Here is a 14,853-nt window from a genome sequence, read left to right as displayed (position 1 = left end):
CGCTAAACTTAGCGTCTTATATTGTTTTCACAGTTAATATACACGGAAGAGCTCAGAAGTGAGTATGTAGACTTATGGAGGGTATAGACCAAGGGTGTCCAACTTATTTTTGTTTAGGGGCCAAATACGGCCCAAAATGATCTCAAAAGGGCCAGACCAGTATAATAAGAATAAAATAACCTATAAACAATGACAAGTCAAAAATTTTCTTTGTGTTAAGAGTGAAAAAAGTAAAATTACACTATGAAATTTGTTTACATGCACAAACTATCCATAAAAAAATTTGAAAAATATGAATAACCTGAAATTTCTCAAGAAAAATAAGTGCAATTTTAAGAATATTATGCCTCACCTTGTGCATTGCAACTTACAGATAACAGTGGATCTACAAATGCATAAAACATTTAGTAGCAAGCATAAAATGGTTAAAATTGCTCTTATTTTTCTGAAGACATTTCAGCTTGTAGACGGTTATCTGACTGGACCCTTTGATGGGCCAGTTTTGAATATGTTTCACACCCTTGGTATAGACTGTTCATGCTACCACTACAATGGATGTAAGAAACCAGGAGAGTTATCTGCTGAGAAAAGGAGTCAGCAAACATCCCTAAATGACTGGCTCCAAGCTCAAAACAGAATCCACACAAACTTCACATAATCACCTGAACATGGACTTATCTTGCATGTTGATACTCACCAATGTTTCTCCACTCCTCCTTGTTTCATGTCTCTGCTAACCACCAGACCACATGGGCAGCCCCCTGGTCAGTCAGGACGGTGTGGCTCTCTTTGGCCATGGCCGAGATAGCCGTCCTGTGGTCAACCCCAAAGACAAAGTCATCATGGTTGGAGGGAAACCTGTACTTGGCTTAGACCTGCCTCGCCGCAGAACCACCACCACCACAACCTGGGCTCCCACCACCACAACTGAACTCACCACCCCTGACTGGTACTTAGAGGAGTCCACCACTGCCATGCCATTTCCAACATGTCCACCTGGAACTTACTCCAAAATAGATGAATATGGGTATCCAGTCCTGGATCCAGAGGGAATATTGGACTGTTATCCTGAAGGTGAGTTATTCTGCAAGAAAATATTGATGAAGTAGTATTGACTTGATTTGATTTAGTGAGTTATTCCGAACACGCACTGAAATTTAACATATATGTGAACAAGCAAAACATGCATAATAATACAAATATCAACAATCTTAACAGTCTTAGACAGAAGAACAGCACAATAGTTTTATTTACATACCCGAAAAGGGGTGGGAAGAAGTGCAACTTAGTAAGATATGAAATATTGGGAACATCCTATTTTTAAGTTTCTTTTACATGTAAAGACTGTTACAGCCAAAAAACATCCAAACACGATCTATGCTCACATAATCCTAAATTCATCAGACATTAATTTTATTTATTTATTTTATTTTCCACATCACCAAGTACATGGTATGGAGCACAAACATTATGTCATAACAACAAAAAAAAAGTACATTTAATAATAATAAAATTCATTGAAAAAGAGGTAAAACCCTTTTCAAAAAGGTGCCTAATTTATTTATGATTGGTTTTTGGTTGTTTGGACTGAAGAAGCATTACAAGTTACAACATCGACGGTTGCTGTGAGTAGTATTTTTACAAATACTTTGGCAAGTACAACCTATTGAAACTAAATAGTCATTGTTATCTTTCATCTGTACAGTCATGGAAAAAAATATTAGACCATCAAAAGTAATCAAAAACAATGGTTATGCAATTAAGTACTAACTCCTGTGTGTATCATGTGACTAAAACAGACAGAAAAGAAAATATGGAATGCCTAAAAGCACTGTTTTTGTCAGTACAATGCCATAGATATTGATGTAAGAACTGAAGTGATTTTGGTTATTATCAAGAAAACATGGAAAATGCTCTTAAATTAAACTATTATGAGCTATTTTTGTTGTTATCATTATATTTGTCCAAACAAATGTACCTTTAGTTGTACCAGGCATTAAAATGAACAAGATACTGAGGAAAACAAGGGTGATCTAATAATTTTTTCCATGACTGTATGTATATGTTTGTAAATGGGTAGTTTATGTTGTTTCTTTACCACAGTAATCATTCATTTGATACTGTATTCTTCATATTGTGACAGTTTTCTTACAATTAGATCCTAAAAATGCATAACATTCACTTACTGTCAGCAACATAATATATCAGAGTAAATCGAATCGTAATCCCTGTTTTATGATTCATATTGCCAGAGTGCTTCATATAGAGCTCTACTATTGTGTCAGATACTCAGACACAACAATAGGGCTGAAGGTGTTTGATAAAATGTAAATCAAAATCCATTTGTGTTATAGTGAAACAAAAGGCTTCACTAATTCCAGTATTTTCCATATAGATCGGTAAATAACTTTTGTATAGAGCTGAGGTCAGGATATTAAAACTTATGAAAGCCAAAATGGTGAACATAAATAAGAATGACTTCACTAAATCTCTTCGCTTTATTGTTTGTCACATTCATCTCGGCCATGGCTATGAGTGTTTCCTGCCTGTAGCCTCAGAGTCCCATAACTCTTTAACTTTGTGTATGACTGAGTGAGCCGGTCAGTGTGTAGACATGTGTGTCTACATGAGACCACATGAACCACATGTAAGTCTCCACATCTGGAGTGTAGCTGTGGGCAGAGGGTTGCTGGTTTAAATGCACTGCGAGCTGTCATTCGCATGCCGCCATTAGTGTCGTCTCACAAAGGCAGTAAAACGCAAACGCCGAGAAGCTGGAAAAAATGATTTACAGATTTTCAATAAACAGAAAAAAAATTATATAAAATTGCATAATTGCCTTTGTTAGCAAACTTTTCATTTTTATTATTAATGTTGCAATAAAAGAAATGCTGTGTCACAATTATTTTGCACAATTGTTAAAAAGTTTCTGGTTTTATCAGGAAAATAATCATATTGACATTGTTGGAAGGACAACAGGATTCCAGAAACTATGATGCATGTACAAATTAAAACATATTGTAGGAGTTTTTCCTCTCTGGCTGCTCTTGTGTTTCAGTTCCATAGAGTTTTCATTATGACCATAGTGGGGGCATGTGTAATCTCAAAAACACCCAGCAAACCCAGACATCTGGAAAGATGTTACCTTGTAAAGACCTAAATAAAGAGCAGATAGAGATGTTAAAACACTTTCTCACTCACTGTACAGTTTTCCTTATGGTACAGTGTTCACTGAGTCCAACCCCTGTTTCATTTGTATCAAACTATGACTTATACCTACAATGCATTTGAATGTGTGGGTGTAAATGTTGATGTTTATCCATATATCAGTGCAGAAATGTACATGCAGTGATATAAAACTGACGCTCCAGCTTGTTCTGCTTCTCTGACAGAGGAATCCTCAGGGATGGAAATGGACAACATGGTTACAGTGATCATGGTGCCTGATGCTTTAGCTCTTGAGAAAGGTATTGGCTGAGTATGGCTTGGGACCGACCTACCGCCACTGTGCTAGGACAGAGTAAAGTGCACTGTTGACTGTTTACCGCACCGTTCACTGCCTGTTTACCAGTCACTTTGTCTGTTTTCTCCTGTCTCATCCACTTTGCTTTGCCTGTGGTCTTCATGTTGTTCTCCTCTTGTACATTTGTTTGACTAGGTTTTGGTTCATTGCTTGGGTTTTGGATATTTTCCATTGTGGGCTGTTTTTAATCACTTTTATTCCAAAAATTGGACCCATTCTGTGTGAGAACTGCATTACTAAGCTGAAGAGAATGCCCTGGCTTATGATTTAATGCAATGTATTTACTCTTCTTAACATTTCTTTGTAGTCTAATAGATAAACTCTGTCTTATGCTAAACACTAGCTGAACAGAAAACTGCAGCTTTTGGATTCTGATGTCAGCTGTTTTTTCACAACAGGTGTTCGATGTGTCAAAGTCTGCATGCAAACTGCATATGATAAATCTGTTTTTATAAGTTTTAGCATCACAGTGTTTTCTTAGCTCTCTGCCATAGCTCACGCTGGCTGCATGTGTGTGGACCATGATGTAATGCCAAGGTCCACTGATGCAGCGTGACAAAAAACAGTGATGAAAGAGGAAGGAACTAATTGAATTTTACCCACTGAATTGCTTCACATTTGTCAGCCTTGGAGACATTTAAGCTGTGAAATCCCCCCCCCTTCACATGGAAAATATGGGTAGCAAAACATTACATAAGAATTCAACTTTTAAGGGGAAAAAAAGACTTTTCAAAGTGAGCTCACACATCTGCATACGATTAATTAAATCTATCTGACACTCTAATTCCTAAGGTCATGATGGCATTCACAAAGGATTAATCAAACACAACATGGTGTTTTTGAGACAGGATGTTACTGACTTTTTTTAAATCAAAAGCTCACTGACACGTGTGTTGTTCTTAGATGAGTTTCTACTCCAGACCACCCTGCCGCCGCCGACCACCACAACAACAACCACCACCACCTCTGAAATCCAGACCACAGACCCGGTCACTGGGCCCTTCAGCAAAGGCCCTTCATCAGAGTTCGACCTCAGCGGGAAGAAACGATTCACAGGTACACTGGGAGACACACACATCTACAGTACTATGCAAATGTCTACCAGTAGGTTTGTGGTTTTAACAAGATTTAAATGGCGCATTATAGTGTTCATATGCATTTCTAAGTCTCTGCAACAACACTGAAATATATGGGAAATATGAGACCAGCAATAAAAGTAGGAATTTCAGAAAAAAAGAAATAAAAACAGACCCAAGTGTACGCTGTTTAGTTTACCCTTTGTACTTAACATGTCTTCTGGGCAGACGATATGAGATTTACTGCATTAATCTACTGGTGTTTTACTGCAAGCTTCATTCATCACATGTCATATGTTGCTCATTGTTGGGGTTACTTTTGGCTTTGGGAACAGTGGTTGCACTTAATACTGACTATATGGCCTGCAAAAGCCATTTAGGTCATATTTATTGTACATTTGAATTCTGTTCACTGTTCCCTTTCCCTGTGTATTCTTGTTTCTAGATATTTTGCGTATTACAGCCCTGTTTGTACAGCAGTATATCTGCTCTTTTGTAACAGATAGTGTGCTTAAATGCACACTTATATTCAGCTTCAGTGCAAATATTACAATATTCTTTGAATGAATTATTTTATGATTGAAATGAGATGTGCTGATTTGGGGTTATTACCACCATTTATCTGCTCTATCTGTTGCACCCAGTTTTCAAGGCTATAAAAAAAAGCCCTGTTACTGTTCAGCAGGAATATGTAGTTTTATATATTACTAGCACATTGACCCATGTGGATCTACAGGTTCTAGATGTGGTAGTTTTTATGCTGTTGTGTATTCATGCATGATGTCCATGCACGAATATACATGTCTGCGCATTTGTCCAACAGCCACCGCCATAGCGTTCTGGCCATAGCAACGTGATTTTAAGGCTATTTTATTCCAAAATTACTAATATCACCCAAAATTTTGGTCCAATCAACTTGCCGTTTTCGCTAGTCTCTTGCTTGACCAAAAATACGTAAATATGTCAAACTGCAGCAGTCAGCTCTTTCCAGATTTTGTGTGAATCCTCAAACACACACACGCATGTACGCGCACAGAGACCACTTGTCTTTTATAATATAGACGACAGGCTCGAATATCAACTTGTTTTTCCAACTTTATTTATTTATTCATTTATTTTATTGGTTTAGTTAATAGGGACCATGCACATTCATGAACATTGCTGTATAAAAAATACACCCATGTAAATATGCCAGAATTAGTAAAAATAACTACTTTTCATCTGCAGTCCCTAGGCAGGTGACAGAAACAAAACATAAAACAGCTAACATTAATACATCACTCGTTCACTATAAGTAAAAAAAAAAAAAAAAATTACAAATAATGATGACATAGGTATCATCAAAACAAACAAACAAATAAACAAAAAAACAAATAGACATAGTATGATCACAGGGGCATTAGCCTATACATTCACCTCTATACTTCCATACAACTAAACAGAGAAAGTGCAAATACAGTGCTGCTCATCTTTTTAGAAAGGTAGGTGAAGGAATAAAACATGAATAAATATTAAGATGCTTCAGCCATAGGACATTATAGGAATAATATTTATAGAATTGAGATACTTATTTTCATTAGCCTTGTGAACAGTGTAGTAGGAATATTATCTTCTTCAGAATAAGCAGAAAAACTAATGTTTTCTTCATGTAAATTTATTCAGTGTCTTGTTTGCTTATTGACAGTGGCTAAATATTATGTCTGATCTATAACTTACTGTGACCTCTCCCTGTGTTTAGTCTTGGTTTAAGCTCTTGATTCAGAATACAGAAGAAAAGTAATATTTTGCATGAAGCATCTCTTTGAAAACAAACTTAGTCTTGTTGTAGATTTTTTTTTTTTCATTTATTTCGTTCATGGTTGTGCATTTCATCAGCAAACATTCAATAATCATCAAGTAAACAAACATGTCGAAAAGAAGCAGGATGAAGAAAATCTTATATTTCCTGCCCCCTTCTAAATAATAATAGCCTTAATGGTTAGCTATACACAACTAGCTATAAAATCCTACTGTATAACGTCAGACAAACCAAACTAAATACATTTAAATAATACAAAATTAATACAAAACCAAGTGCAAAACTACATGTCCAGAAAGTACAAAATATATACCTGACAAAATGATGCAAAAACATTATACCAGACCAAAATAAGTAAAATAAATATGTCACAAGATTCAGTACAAATATGAACCAAAATGTAAAAACTTATAACTGTTCATATAATCTCATTGTTCTGTCTTTATACACTTTTTTCAGTTGAAATGTGTTTTTACAGTTCTTCAGCTCATTATAAAGAGAATTCCAGAGTTTAACACCCACCACTGATATACACACCTGCTTCAAAGTTGTCTGCCCAATATAAGAAACAAAAAAGGATCTCATCTCTAATACTTTTCCCAAAGAGGCACTTTTTAGTTCCGATTCTATAGTATTGTCAGTATATGTCTTAAAAATCACAAGAATAACGTAATATCTTCACCTGGAGATATAGTAAATAGAAAACAAATTGAAAGAGCATGACTGATTTCCGTGAATATGACATGTTTTTGGGAGTGTGTGCTTTTGCAGGAAGGTCTCACGGAGCTGTAAATAATAAGGCTGATAGGGTTATTTTTTGTTTTGTTCCACAAAGGCATCATAAATTTGAACCCATATCTTGGCATTCTCTGTAATTCCTCATAAATATGTAACTGTCTCATAGTCCTTACAGAAACATTGGGCCAAGAAAAGAAAACAGGTTTTTTTTTTTTTTTTGCACTTTAAGTCATCCGTAACACAGCGTAGGTATCATTACAGCTACGTTACAGCTCTGTGCAAAGTCTGCAAAGTGCCAAACAGTAAAGCCTTCAAGCATTCATTTCTGACATCTGTTTATATAAGCACTGTAGCTATATACTGTATATTATTGTGCAGAAAATAGGAATAATTATAACAGTCAGTTCAAATCGGATTCCAATTGGATCATAATAACTAAGGTCAGTGAGTTTTCTAAAGCGCTTGGTCTCCCAGTAAACTCCAGCCCCCTGCTTTCTTTTTTACTGTTCCTATGTGCTTATTTTGGCCTCTCATACAACATCACCTCATCTGGTTACATAAACAGACTGAAAATCCACTTGATGGGAATAAAAACGGTATCTATTTGACTCCAAATGTCATGGAGTCTGAGGTGCTTTTAATATTACTTGTTTTATGAGGGTGATTTGCGTCACATAACAGATTTCAAATGATACTAATAGACACTAAAAAAGGCAAACTTAATAAATTATTGCTCAGATATTTAGAGAACAGTAACAGTGATTATGTGGAACTTCTCTGGAGGATTTTGTAATGATCGTGGAATTATTTTTGTTCCGTATGAGCAGCGGTGAGTACAATGTGGAGGCAATAAACTGAACATTTCATTGATTTATTCATTGTTTTACAGTGGATATTTTGAGTCATTATATGCACATTATATGAAGTCAGGGTTTAAATGCTGAGGCAAAACAATCGCACTACAAGAGCGAAAAAAAAAAAAAGTAATTTCCGACAGGTGTTTTAGTTAGATCCAAACAGCTGCTGGCTGTTCACTGATCCAAATTGTTTAATACTTTTTAGCCATTAATCCTGTCAATATATTTAGATAATTCAGGTAAAATGCAGTTTCTCAGCTTTTCAGTGGCATCAGATAAAATGCATTTGGACGTTCAGAGGCTCAATAAGAACATGGACACATTGATTCCCCATTAACCCATAAAGACCCAAACATCCACCAGTGACCAAAGCCATCAACTGATCAAAAATGTTTAACACCTGTTGATCCATTAACCCTTTCACGCCAAACATATCATATTTGATACATGAGTTTTGAAGCCCTCTATATGATCAGTGTGATATTTTTTTCTTGAAAAACCTGATGTATACAATTAGATACATGCAATACAAAGATAATCCATCAAGGGGGAGTAATTTATTCACCAGAGGCCTATCCAGTGATGCTACAAGATTGTTATTAATGAGGAAGGAGGCAGAACTTTGCCAATTTTGAAAAAGAATGACCAATTTGTTAGACATGTTTGTGTTATATTATGTTTTTATTTGTTCTAAAATAATAATATTTGAGCATTGAGACCCGATGTATCAATATTATACAAATTGAAACTCATACATGGAAATTGATATTTGAAAAAAAAACAAAAACAAAAAAAAACTTGGGTTGTTCAAAAGGACCAATAAAGGCTTCCGTTTCAAAGAACTGGAATTTGCTGTCAATGATTTAAAGGTCCTGGCTTTACAGGGTTAATACTTTTTAGCCATTAAGCCATTAATCCTGTCAATACATTTAGATAATTCAGGTAAAATAGCAGTTTCTCAGCTTTTCAGTGGCATCAGATATGATGCATTTGGACGTTCAAAGGCTCCATAAGAACATGGAAACATTGATTCCCCATTAACCCATAAAGACCCAAACATCCACCGGTGACCAAAGCCATCAACTGATCAAAAATGTTTAATACCTGTTGATCCATTAATCCTATCAATACATGTAAATAATTGGTGTAAAATACAGTTTGTCATCTTTTCATAGTCATCAGATATGACCCATTTGGACGTTCAGAGGCTCCATAGTTACCATGGAAACACTGTCATCATCTGCAACATTGATTCACCAGTAAAACCTATGGAGTTGGATCAATGACAGTGGATGGACACACTGGGTTTATGTTCACTTATTGATATCTTTGCTGAAAAGTCACTATTGCTTGAGTTTTCTCTGTTTTTGATATAAAACCCTGCAACTTTACTCTGATCTTCAATGAACATCTACATAATCAGTAAATTAAAATGTATGAAAATGCATGATTTACACTGGGAAAAAAAGCTAAATAAGGAAGATAACATTACAATCAATGGTAATAAATCACTTAAGAAAGGTTTAATATAGAGAAAAATTAATTTGGGAATTGCCACAAAAGTAGTGCTGAGTCTTTATTGGTTAAAATCAATGGAATATGACAGGAGGACAGTAGTTTTAGAAGCTTGTTTTCACAACAGTTAATGATATATTTTGCTGAAAAAGTCACTTTTGCTTTAGATTTCTCAATTTTGTCATAATAATCTTTGAATTTACTCCGAGTTTTTATCAACAGCTACGTGATCAGTAAATTACATGCAGGAAAATACTTGAAATTCACTGAAAATGCAGAAGGTAAAATAATAAATGGTGAAAAATCCCAAAATTAGGAAAAGTTAGATATACAGAAAATAAAATACATTAGCAGTTGTAGTTATTTAAGGGTTAAAAGAGCAATGTGTTAAAGTTACAATGGAAAAAAATTACTTAAAATGAATGCAGTATTGACAGACTCATTATCTTTAAGATGGATCAAGTCCAATAAGTGAGTTCTGGTCTCTCTGTAATGCAACTTAGTAAGTGTCATTTAATACTCCCACATTTTGCATCTTTCTAACTTCATACTGACAGTTTGTTATAAACCAGTGACATCTGCTCATCTGGTCATTTTCTGCTCCATTAAAATAACAGGAGACATTGTACAGTAGTTGTCGTATACTGATTTGTGTTCTCCATAAGAAGTAAATTTAGCTTAATACGTAAAATTGAGAGCTTTTATTTGTTCTTTAACATGGTGATGAGGGCGATATTTCAAGGCTTTTACAGTTATTGGAAAATGTCACACAGTCTCTGGCCAGTCAGATAGATGGGCCCTCCATGGAAATAAAATAAATGACCATATTTATCATTTTGGATGTGAGTGAACGTCAGTTGCATTAGTTATGATGTGATGTTGCCAGTTTACCAGTTGCGGATGAATCATGATGGATTTGCTGATGTGATAATTGTAATCTGTCATTGTCACTTACGTTGATCCTTGTTGGAAGTGTTTTAATTTACGGCTGTGTTTATCGGCATGGTGTTAAAGCTCTCAGTCCCGTCAGCTCCAGAAGCAGCACGGAAACAATAATAAGGTTTATTCTGGATTCAATCTATCTTGGTAAACAACCACTATCTTGTGATCACACGTCTCACTTTGAGCCAGCTGAAAGCCATTACTCTTTCAAATCCTCCAGATAAAACCAGGCATGAGCAGAAAAAGCAGTGGAAATCATAAAAAAGTTAGGGGTGCTGACCTCAGCTCACAGAGAGAGAAAGAAGGCTGCTGGCTCAACATGGAGACATCCTCTTTCCCATTTATTAGTTTAATATATCTTAGGTCCGGTTCTGCAGCCTGCCAGTCCACTGACATGCTTTGAGACTTCCTTTTGCTTTCTTTATCTGTCCAGTCTAGGTTTTAGCTCCAAGTCAGCCCAGGGCGCACATGCGACGAAAAGTATTAACTAATAATTCTTAGCAGTTGCGTGAATCCTCCTACAGTAAGTTCCAGATGGCGAGAGATTGCCACATTGGACAAGAAAATGAGTACCAGCATGTTTGGACGATTAGAATGGAAATCTATGCCTTACTAGACTGATATTAGAGTTAACATTATGTGAATTATTATCCTAATACAGTTTCTCTGTGATATTTGATCTATGTGAGGCTCATTATTGCCGATTTTCATCAGTGTTTAAAGCAAGGTTATAATAGTTTTGGATTTTTCATTATAGCTTAGTTTTATTTAGTTTTGACTTTTTTTTTCTCTAATTCCATTAGTTTTAATTCATTTTTAGAACAGGTTTGCTAGTTTTTATTAGTTTTCATTTTTTCTAAATGCTTAGTTTTAGTTTAGTTTTTTTCATATCTTTTATCTTCCTTGCTGTCGTATTCACATAAATCCCAGACAGGACTCTGCTGCTTTAGTCTCCATGTTTCCCTGTAAAGTGGGGACCAGAAGACCACTCTAAACCACAATTGACCAGATGTGACAGACCATGAAGTACCGTATGGTGCCACCAGGTAAAATGGCTTGAGTGAAATAAATCAATTTCATATCAATCTGACACTGACAAAGATGAAAACAAATGGAATTTTATCCATAATTTTGATACGTTTTAGTTATTTTTGTAAATGCACAATATAGTTTCAGTTAGTTATTGGTTTTTTTCTTTTAATTGTAGTTTTTATTTATTTCAGTTAACAAAAAAAAATGTTCAATTGTAGTTTTTGTCATTTCGTTAGTTTCGGTAGTTTTCGTTAGTTTTCATTAACGATAATAACCTTGGTTTAAAGTAGTAGTAGTAGTAGTAGTAGTAGTGTAGTTTTATTTCAAACACATAGAATCATCAGATAACAAAGAACCATACAACATTTTCAAACAAAATTATTCTGCGCTCGAAAAGGAGTGGGAGAAGTATAACTTATAGACTCCCACCCCTTTTTTACAAACTAATAATTAAATTAAATTTGCTTCCTTTGCTTTGATAACACACCTTTACTTCTGTATATTTTTTACAATAACACAAAACATCTATACAAACCATTCACATACACTTTTTTAGTCACCTCACACACAATCAGATTTGCATAATCAACCGTTTTTTAATATAAACTATAATATTTATATGCACTTTAAATATTTACTGCAAATACAATGATCAATAAATGTGATAATACCTTCTTATCATGATAATTAATTATTACAATACTATCTTATTTTATGCGTACTTCTATGTTATAACTAGATGTTCACTTATTCAGATAATGTTCTATATTTTGGTATTATAGTGGATTTATGCATCCTTTTAAATGCACAAACTGAAGAAGACATTTTTAAGTTTTGCTACAGATTAGCTCAGGTAGAAGCACAGGAACACTTCTGTCCTCGGGGGAGTTTTTATGTCTTTATGTTTCTATGCTTTTATGTTTTTATGTGATAGGTAGAAAACACATTTTGTCTTTTAATTCTACTTTCTTTTTAATCTAACTTATTCTTAGCTACTTACACTCTATATTTATTTATTTGGTGATTGCTGAGGTGGTATGACTGTTTTTGTGGAGCGGTGACCGCATCATTCTGTATTCTGAATTTCCCCTATCTATCTATCTATCTAATCTATCTATCTATTACTTGAAAGCACAAATCTGGTTTTATTTGGGCTACCTGTTCATTTATTTGTTTTGTTGTTATCAGTTAGAATTCTTTTTTATTCATCATTATTTTCTATTTTATCAGTTTGCATTGACTCAGAGTAGTTTGCAGTGATTCATATATAATGATGATGATGATTTTTTTTTTTTTTTTTTCTTTTATAGTAGCATTAGGACTGATGGTCTATCTATCTACAGATGTACCCCTCTAACAGAGATACACTGGCTTTTTATGTTTATTCTACACTTCATTTTCTTGTTCTTGTAAACAAGCAGAAGACAGTGTGTCTTTGTAGGGAGGTGCCTTCAGACTATGAAAATGAACACATGAACTAAACAAAACATCTGGATCTTCTGAGTGCACAAGTCTGCACAGACCCCGGACATGTGGACGCTGGACAGAAACACAACCATGTGTATAGATGGACATAAATCAGCTCACTGTGACACCATATCATGTATTTCAACACATGAATGCGTAATACATAAGCCATACGACTGTATATACACATACAGTAGGAGCTCGTAATGTTTAAACCCACACTCTCACACAGCTTCATGGACGTTGTGCTGATGTGAAGATACTGACACGTGTTAAACTCTTGGCCTGAGCAGAGAGCCAATCATCTGGGGAGGTGGGAGCAACTCCAGGCTCCAGTGGTTCTCTCCAAATCCTAGTCAGACTATTAGGAATTGTGGGATATCACAAGTATTCACAGCTGTAGGTCCAGCTGGCATTTTCAGAGCCATAGAAAACAAATGCGAAGGGACATCGAAGGAAAGAGCAAAGGTAGAGGAAGGTTCAGATATGGGAGATATTTATTTATTACCTCTGCTAAGGAACGATGGAGGTTATGTTTTTCATTGGGGTTTGTTTGTCTGTTTGTTTGTTTGTTTGTTAGCAAGATAACTCAAAAAGTTATGGAAGGATTTTGATGAAATTTTCAAAAAATCTTGATACTGGCACAAGAAACAAATGATTCCATTTTGGTGGTGATGGTGGTGGTGGTGGGGGTTCATTTGTCTGTCTGTTAGCAAGATAACTCAAAAGTTATAGAAGGATTTTGATGAAATTTTCAGGAAATGTTGATACTGGCACAAGGAACAAATGATAAAAATTTTTGGGGTGATGGGGGGGGGGGGGGTGAAATTTTCAAGAAATGTTTATACTGGCACAAGGAACAAATGATTACATTTTGGTGGTGATGGGGGGGTTACTGATCTGCCTTGGCGGAGCGCTCTCAGAGTGCTTTTCTAGTTCAACTTAAAACCATAAAATTGCAGGATATTGTACGTATTAGAATATTAGAGATTATTTATATAAAAAGAGGGAAAAGAGAGAGAAAAGGCTGTTACTATTATTGTATTTGGGATCATTGATTTTACTGATTTTGTGTCTTTTTTTTCCCCCCTAAACTTCTTTCTATACTATTATTGAAAACCGATTTCTGATTTCTGTATACTCATATCCTTTAACCCTTTTACTTTCTAAACTGGCAATTTTGTTCCCATTCTCTCCCCTGTTTCCACCTGGATATGCACCACTCGCACTAATATTAATATTCCTAAATTTCCCTAGATATTATGATTATAAATTTTGAATCCATGTTGTTCAAAATAATCTAAATGAGTGATATTGATCTCGATTAAATATGTAAAGTCCTCATCAAGTGTTAGTTCATTCAGCTGCTCCTTCTGTCCCTGACTGAGAAAATGAAAAGCAGTTTTTTCTATGGAATAATTTGAACTTTCCTTATTAGGCGGGATACAGATAATAAATATGAATATAACCCCCAAGTTTTTATACTTGTTTAGATAATTACTTTTTTTTTTTTAATTTGTAGATAAGGCTGCTTTGAATTTTATCTGGGAAGGAGAGAGCAAAGGTAGAGGAAGGTTCAGATATGGGAGATATTTTTTTATTCAACTTGAAACCTTAAAATTGCAGGCTATTGTATATATTAAAATATTAGAGCTGATTTATAAAAAAAAAAAAAAAAAAGAGGGAAAAAAAAGAGAGAAAAGACTATCACTATTATTGTATTTGGGATTATTGATTTTATTGATTTTGTGTCTTTTTTTTTTTTTTTCCTTTTTCCCCTAAACTTCTTTCTATACTATAATTTAAAATCCTCTTCTGATTTCTCCCTTCTGTATACTCATATCCTTTAACCCTATTACTTATTAAACTGGCAATTTTGTTCCCATTCTCTCTTCTGTTTCCACC

At 34.9% G+C, this 14,853-nt stretch overlaps 1 protein-coding gene across 4 annotated transcripts in view; it reads left to right on the top strand.

The window, feature by feature from the left end:
• The window catches only part of fndc1 (fibronectin type III domain containing 1), a 78,604-nt gene that overhangs the window by 40,009 nt on the left and 23,742 nt on the right, over positions 1 to 14,853 (top strand). For 3 of the 4 annotated variants that reach the window (XM_030129214.1, XM_030129213.1, XM_030129212.1), the window contains 3 exons: positions 745 to 1,074; positions 3,393 to 3,467; positions 4,427 to 4,579. In XM_030129214.1, coding sequence (XP_029985074.1) covers positions 745 to 1,074; positions 3,393 to 3,467; positions 4,427 to 4,579 — 558 coding nt within the window. The remainder of the gene's footprint in view (positions 1 to 744; positions 1,075 to 3,392; positions 3,468 to 4,426; positions 4,580 to 14,853) is intronic. The other variant, XM_030129215.1, reaches the window with a different exon arrangement.

This window comes from Sphaeramia orbicularis, chromosome 24, assembly GCF_902148855.1.
Source record: "Sphaeramia orbicularis chromosome 24, fSphaOr1.1, whole genome shotgun sequence".
Classification (NCBI taxonomy): domain Eukaryota; kingdom Metazoa; phylum Chordata; class Actinopteri; order Kurtiformes; family Apogonidae; genus Sphaeramia; species Sphaeramia orbicularis.
This window is presented reverse-complemented; position numbering and strand designations above follow the sequence as displayed.